The sequence below is a fragment of the Podarcis tiliguerta genome (genome assembly GCF_965153285.1).
Source record: "Podarcis tiliguerta genome assembly, chromosome: 1".
In the NCBI taxonomy this organism is placed as follows: Eukaryota; Metazoa; Chordata; class Lepidosauria; order Squamata; family Lacertidae; genus Podarcis; species Podarcis tiliguerta.
The window spans coordinates 34,698,794-34,706,416 of record NC_139534.1 but is presented as its reverse complement, the minus strand read 5'-3'; the positions used below and the strand labels follow the sequence as shown (position 1 = coordinate 34,706,416).

The window sequence follows — 7,623 nt, the reverse complement described above, 5'->3', positions numbered from 1 at the left end:
CTCTGGTGATTGATGTTGCATAGAGGGGAACAGAACTGCAGCCCTACTCACAGATTTCAGTGCCTAGGATCACAAATAGGCACAGGTTATTTTGTATGCCTCTGCCAGCCTAGCAGTTACAGCTGCAACCTTGCAAACAATCTGGTATTAATAAGTGCTGGGCTTATTTATGTTCTAGCAGTTCAGAATCCCCACAGACACACAATTATGCAAAGGACCTGAAGCTTTCAAAAATGTAATGCCTACCCAACTTTTCAGTGTATCACGGGTAATATTACCTATGGTAGTAAAAACAAGAGAAAGCTTCCAAATATCTCAGCACTGCATCGAAGAGCGATCACATGAACCTGAGACTTGTCAATGTGCCCTTCTATAACGTGGCCATGGTTTAACTTTTATTTATTTAAGATCATGTGGATGCAAGTACTTAATTAAGGCTTGTTGGGTAAGGTTTGCTTTTAAGCTTGCCTGGCCTCTGCAGCTGGTGCTTAATTCAACTAGCTGCTCCCCTCTGTCTTGATGCTTTGTTACTGATACAGTGGTACCTCTGGTTACATACTTAATTCGTTCCGGAGGTCCATTCTTAACCTGAAACTGTTCTTAACCTGAGACACCACTTTAGCTAATGGGGCTTCCCACTGCTGCCATGCTGCCACTGTGCAATTTCTGTTCTCATCCTGAAGCAAAGTTCTTAACCCAAGGTACTATTTCTGGGTTAGCAGAGTCTGTAACCTGAAGCGTCTGTAACCCGAGGTATCAATATACTCTAAAATACTGCCTCAAATTAATATCCAGGTTAGTTGATAGAAAGACTATCATGTTTCTCTTTACTTCAAAAAAAGTGTGCATGCTTAGCCTAACAAACATCATGCAGCTCAACCAAATGACTCTGCTGCTATACAATGCCCAAGACTACAATTAGAGGTGATTTGAGGGCGTGAAAGATCCTTTGGCTCCTTTATGAGTACAGTACTAAAGATAATTAAAGGTCACTTGAGTTACCCTTGGGAGCGCAGAAGTCTGACCCACTTTAAGTTTGGATAAATCAAGAATTCAGTTTTAAACTGAACTTTAATCTTAGCTAAATCCATATTACCTATTACACACTTAACTGGGAATGTCCCACTGAACTTAATAGAAGAAGAGAAGTTTGGATTTGATATCCCGCCTTTCACTCCCTTTAAGGAGTCTCAAAGCAGCTAACATTCTCCTTTCCCTTCCTCCCCCACAACAAACACTCTGTGAAGTGAGTGGGGCTGAGAGACTTCAAAGAAGTATGACTGGCCCAAGGTCACCCAGCAGCTGCATGTGGAAGAGCGGAGAAGTGAACCCGGTTCACCAGATTACGAGACTACCACTCTTAACCACTACACCACTACTCCACACTGGTATGGAGCTGGTATGGTATGGGGGAAAACCACATCAAAACATAGTATTTCACACAATAAACACAGGATACAAGATTATGCATTATGGGTAAATTCATATTGTGGGTAATGTTGTGTGTACACTGCTTGCCAAATCAGCGATGGAAGTGTATTGGATGGCAAGTAAACAACAGTATGTATACGGCCTGAGTCAGACTATTGTGGTCTCCACAGGGCACCTAAACTTAGAAGAACCAACTCTGTGATTCTTCAATAAAATTTTTTTTATTTCAGTTTGGATACCCAAAATACTGTATTCAGAAGCAGCAGCACAAAAACATGAAGGGTGAGATACAAAACAGAGGCCGGTCCAGAGATTAATGCATTGTATACTTGTTGTTAATGGACAATCCTTTTAAAATGTTCATTACAAATAGTACCAAATAATATTGTGGGTGTGGAAGAGATTTTAACCTACGACATCCACTCACAGAAGTGGATGGGGGAGACCGGTATAATGGAGCAGACCCGATTTATATAAAATGAGTTTTCTGTAATCTCATTTGTTTTGTTAATTTCTCCATTGGGGCAATACTGCACATTTGTCCATACCAATATCCCACCATTACTGGTATCGTAAATCTCTCCCCCCGCTTTTTTTTTTCAATAACAAGAGGGGCAACTCCTAAGCCTCGCACCCCCCCCCAAAAAAAAAGTTCTTTCTGTAGATCCTCCCCTCCCTTCTGCTCAAAAATTGCAGGAAGTACTATCTGGGGGGACCATTGCCAACCTTTGGGATATAATCAGACCGAGAGAGAGAGAGAGAGAGAGAGAGAGAGAGAGAGAGAGAGAAGGAGAAGGCACTGGCGTGGCCCTGCAAACGAAACCACCCGGTCCGTTTTTACACATCCCAGCACTGACTATGAAAGGAGCGGGGAGAAAGTCTTCATATGCATTTCAGAGGGAAGCTGGCCGATGGATGAACTCCGCGGTTCGATCTCGCGGCGCCCTGCTCGACTAGCTCGGCGCTCTGCCTTCCTCCGAGCCTCTTCCTCGCCCGGTGATTGGCCGGCCACCTTCCGCTTCTTCCGCACAAAACACAGTGACGCGGCTAGAGAAGTCCCGCGCTTCGCCATCTTAGCCCGCGAGAAAAGGAGAGAGAGCGAGCGAGCGCGAGAGTGAGCGCGCGCGCGGGAGAGCGGGAGAAGGCGAAGAGCGCGGGAAGCGCACTTTCCCCTCTCTCTTGAGGAGCTGGCGAGGAAGAGGCTGCCGGAGGCGCCATGAGCGGCGCTGACTCCACGACGGGGCCTTGCCCGAGCGGGAGCCTCCGTCCCCTGCTGGAGACCCTGGAAGACCCCGCAGCTGCGCCGGCGGCGCTCACGGACGCGCTGCTGACCCTGACCAAGTGAGTGTCCGGCGAGGGCGGCGGGTCCCTCCTGCGGCCTTGCGGGTCTCTGAGAGGGGAAAAGCCTGGGCGGGTCTGGGGGGGGGGGGCGAGTCTTATCTCGCGGCCAGGCTTTAGCCCCGGTACTTGTTACCACCACATACACACCTGAGGGATGAGAGATGCTTATTGCGTAAAGAGCGGGTTTTTTATTTTTTTATTAGGTAGGGCTCCGACCCTCTTCGCTCACTGGCCCACAGGAGGCGGGCGTCTCTCGAGGGCGGTGGGGGGGTTTTTTTTGCCGCCTGTCTGCTTCCCTTTTCGTCAAACAAAACTTCTCAGGGGCTGCGGGGCCGTGAACGTTTAAGTGCTTTGGAACCATTTCGGTTGGGCTTTTAACGACTTTCGAACGCACCTAAGCGTTTCGAAAAGGGCGCGCCGGCGATTGCGCGCCGTCAATCAGCTTGGGTGATGGGGAGGAGGGGGAAATTTGAGCGAGAGAGGGTTTCCATGTTGGAAGTTTGCCTGCTGCACTGTTACAAGGCAGAGGAGCCCCCTCCCGAAGTGGGCGTGTGATGTGGGTTTCTACCTCTCTGTTTGGAGTTGCTATGGGGGGGGGGGAGTACGTTTCCTTTTTCTCTGGAAGGAGTATGTGAGAGCTTTGCATAGGCACCGGTGTGTGTCAGTTGTCTAAGAATGAGATTACTGTATCTGTGTGCTTCTGTACTTAGCGGGAGTGGTTTTTCCTTTAAAAAAAATATAGATCAAGTCTTTGTGCAGTCTTGATTCTACTCATGTTTACTTGAGGTATCTAGGAAGCTGCCTTACAATGAATTCCTCTAGCTCAGAGTTGTCTACTTTGGCTGTGTTCAACTTTTCCTGACCTGAGACCCACTTACAACTCAAACATTCATTCATTCATTTTTTGTTATTTGTTTTTATTTGCAGGCCTTTGATATAAGGCCAAAGGGCAGTTTTGAACATCGGACAGAATAAACATACATATGTTCTGCAATGCATAGCTTTAGAAAAGTTTTAAATGTTTGATGTGTTATCACATTTTTAATATTCTGTTGAGAGCCGCCCAGAGTGGTTGAGGAAACCTAGCCAGATGGGCGGGGTATAAATAATAAGAATTGTTATTATCCACACAGTACACAAAAAATCAAAACAGTTACATACAGTGAGGGGGGAAAGTATTTGATCCCCTGCTAAATTTGCCCGTTTGCCCTCTGAGGAAGAAATGTTCAGTCCATAATTTTAATGGTAGGTTTGTTGTAGCTGTGAGAGACAGAATAACAACAGGAAAACACCCAGAAACCCAGAAGACAAAAGTCAGAGATTGATGTGCATTATAATGAGTAAAATAAGTATTTGATCCTCCTATTAACCAGCCAGATGTCAGGCTACCTGGTATCTTCACTGTATGTTACGAGCTGAGATTAGAAGTACCTGCTGTAAGGAAGAGGTCTTACCTGTAATCCCAGCTTGTTACAGTACCTGTACAAAAGACACCTCTCGACAGAAGCAATCAATTCAGCAGATTCCAAAGTAGCCACCATGACCAAGACCAAAGAGCTGTCTAAGGATGTCAGGGACAAGATTGTAGACCTGCACAAGGCTGAACTGGGCTACAAGACTGTTGCCAAGCAACTTGGTTTGAAGGTGACAACAGTTGGTGCAATACAGTAATTTGCAAATAGAAGAAGCACAAAATAACTGTCAACCTCCCTCAGTCTGGGGCTCCATGCAAGTTCTCATCTCATGGAGTTGCAATGATCAGGAGAACGGTGATGAAGCAGCCCAGAGGTACACAGGGTGAACTTGTCAATGACCTCAGGGCAGCTGGAACCATAGTCACCATGAAAACAGTTGGTAACACACTACGCCATCAAGGACTGAGATTTTGCAGAGCCCGCAAGGTCCTCTTGCTCAAGAAAGCACATGTACAGGCCCGTCTGCAGTTTGCCAATACACATCTGAATGACCCAGAGGAGAACTGGGTGAAAGAGTTGTGGTCAGAGGAGACCAAAATCGAACTCTTAGTCATTATAATGCACATCAATCTCTTGCTGGTGATCAATTAAGCAAGGGCATTTTGATTAGCAGCCCCTGTCTGCTACTTAGCGTCTTAATTCCTATGGAATCAGTAAGGGTGTATTTAGTTTTTCACGTATGATTTCTCCATCTTGGCTTTATTTCTGTTAAATGAATTACGACATGGTACACCATATGCCATGCCTTGTTGTTCATCTGAGGTTGTATTTACACAATTTTTAGACCTAAGGAACAAATGATTGCTCCTGTGTCCTGATATTCAAAGAGAGTGCACTTTCTTTTTCCCATGACTATTAATTTCTAGGGTTTAGCTCCCCCATCTATAGTACCATCATCCCGGCAATGATCTATACTGTCTGGTAGCAGCAGTTCAGGATTTCAGGCATGGCTCTCTTCTAGCACTCCATGGGGGTGTAAAGAATTTAACTGGGGCCCTTTTGCATGCAAAGTCTGTGCTCTCTATCACTGAGCCACCACCCTCCCCTTGAAACTGATGCATGAGAATGGCAAGCAAAATATAACCAAATATGCCAGTTTTAATGTAAGTTCAACATTGATTATGCTTTTTAATTCCTTCACATTAAGAAATAGAGCCAATATAGATGAATAGGGTAGGGAGGTGGCACCTGGCTCAGTCACAACAATTTTTAAAAAGTTCATTTAGTATGTCATGCAGTCTGTGCATGTAAACATCCTCCTATCATCTTAGCTGAGAAGAAGAGGAGTTTGGATTTGATATCCCGCTTTATCACTACCGGAAGGAGTCTCAGAGCGGCTAACATTCTCCTTTCCCTTCCTCCCCCACAACAAACACTCTGTGAGGTGAGTGGGGCTGAGAGACTTCAGAGAAGTTTGACTAGCCCAAGGTCACCCAGCAGCTGCATGTGGAGGAGCAGAATGTGAACCCGGTTCCCTAGATTATGAGTCTACCTCTCTTAACCACTACACCACACTGGCTCTATAAGTCTTAGATAAGTAGGAAGTAAAGTCTTATCTAGGGACGCGGGTGGCGCTGTGGGCTAAAGCCTCAGCGCCTAGGGCTTGCCGATCGAAAGGTCGGTGGTTCGAATCCCCGCGGCGGGGTGCGCTCCCGTTGTTCGGTCCCAGCGCCTGCCAACCTAGCAGTTCGAAAGCACCTCCGGGTGCAATTAGATAAGTAGGGACCGCTTACTAGCGGGAAGGTAAACGGCGTTTCCGTGTGCGGCTCTGGCTCACCAGAGCAGCGATGTCACGCTGGCCACGTGACCCGGAAGTGTCTTCGGACAGCGCTGGCCCCCGGCCTCTTTGAGTGAGATGGGCGCACAACCCTAGAGTCTGTCAAGACTGGCTCGTATTGTGTGCCAAAGGGTGAGCATGAAGAACAGATGCACAATAGAAGTGAATTGAAATATATTCTTTTCATTTACAAAGCTTGCTTTCTGATTAGTTTGTCAAGATTAGCATATCTTGTGTGCCACTTTCAACCTCTGAGCCACCAAGTCAGCATTATTTGCAGTTCTCTGCATCTTCACAGTGGCTGTAAATGCAATGGCTTGGATCATAGATTCCCTGCTAAGACAGTTTGCAGAATTACTCCCCTTACACTCCCTTGACAATCTATTCCTGGGGGGTGGGGAGTGTGTGTGTGTGTGTGTGTGTGCGCAGGTTGCTGTTTGAGGGAGAAGTTCATAGAATTTTAGAGATGGAAGAGACACCGAGAGTCATCTAGTCTAGCCTCCATCTCAACCATAGCATCTATGACAGATGGCTATCCACCCTCTGCTTTAAACATATGATGGAGAGTCCACCACCTTCTGAGGGAGCCTGTTCCACTGTCGAACAGCTCTTATCACCAGAAAGTTCTTCCTGATGTTGAGTTGAAATTTTCTTTCTTGCAACTTGAAGCCAATTCCATCACATAGGCGACCATGGGGTTGCAGCGCTCATCTCGCTTTCAGGCCAAGGAAGCTGGTGTTTGTCCACAGCTAGCTTTCCAGGTTATGTGACCAGCATGACTAAACAGTGGAACACCGTGACGTAAGCCAGAGTACATGGAAACGACGTTTACCTTCTCGCCACAGCAGTACCTACCGTATTTTTCGCACCATAGGACGCACCGGACAATAGGATGCACCTTGTTTTAGAGGGGGGAGAACAAAAAAAAAAAATTCTCCCCCTCTCTGCCCAGCGCCCCTTCAGCGAAGTGGCAGGAGGCGCTGCACAGAGAGGGGGAGAATTTCCCCCTTCTTGTTTTCCCGCTCTAAAACAAAGTGCCGTTTAAGGTGCGTTCAGGCAGCTACCTTGGAAGCCTGGAGAGCGAGAGGGGTCGGTGTGCACTCTCCAGGCTTCAGGTTCCTTTCGACCTGCTCTTTGGGGCTGGCGGGGGGAAGCCCACCACCAGCCCCAAAGAGCAGGTCAGGGAGCAGCGGAAAGGCGCAACGGGGAGGCTCCTGTCATTCGCGGGGGGCTTCTTTTGCCCCATACTCTTCCGGCTGGAGAGGTGACGCACGGCTATAGAGGCTCCTTCCATAGCCATGCGTCACCCCTCCAGCCGGGAGAGGGTCGCGGGGGTATGGCGTCTTCACTCCATAGGACGCACACACATTTCCCCTTCATTTTTGAAGGAAAAAGTGCGTCCTATAGAGCAAAAAATACGGTATTTATCTACTTGCACTGGCATGCTTTCGAACTGCTAGATTGGCAGGAGCTGTACTTAGTAACATAGTGACATTCACTGTGTTTAAGATCTATGCATTGGCTCCATGCAAGTTTTTGTAAAGTGAGTCAATTTGCTGCTGTGATCGGCCTTTATTTGCCTCTCGTGTTCCTAAGGTT

At 47.2% G+C, this 7,623-nt stretch overlaps 1 protein-coding gene across 3 annotated transcripts in view; it reads left to right on the top strand.

Annotated features, from left to right (window-relative positions):
• Nucleotides 1–2,405: 2,405 nt before the first annotated feature.
• RIF1 (replication timing regulatory factor 1) overlaps nucleotides 2,406–7,623 on the top strand; it is a 35,850-nt gene continuing 30,632 nt past the window's right edge. The window contains exon 1 of one of the 3 annotated variants that reach the window (XM_083404488.1): nucleotides 2,406–2,772. In XM_083404488.1, the coding sequence (XP_083260614.1) occupies nucleotides 2,648–2,772 (125 nt within the window). In that variant the 5' untranslated portion in view covers nucleotides 2,406–2,647. Of the gene's footprint in view, nucleotides 2,773–3,163; nucleotides 3,329–7,623 lie in introns of those variants that run through there. The other 2 variants (XM_083404489.1, XM_083404490.1) reach the window with 2 other exon arrangements.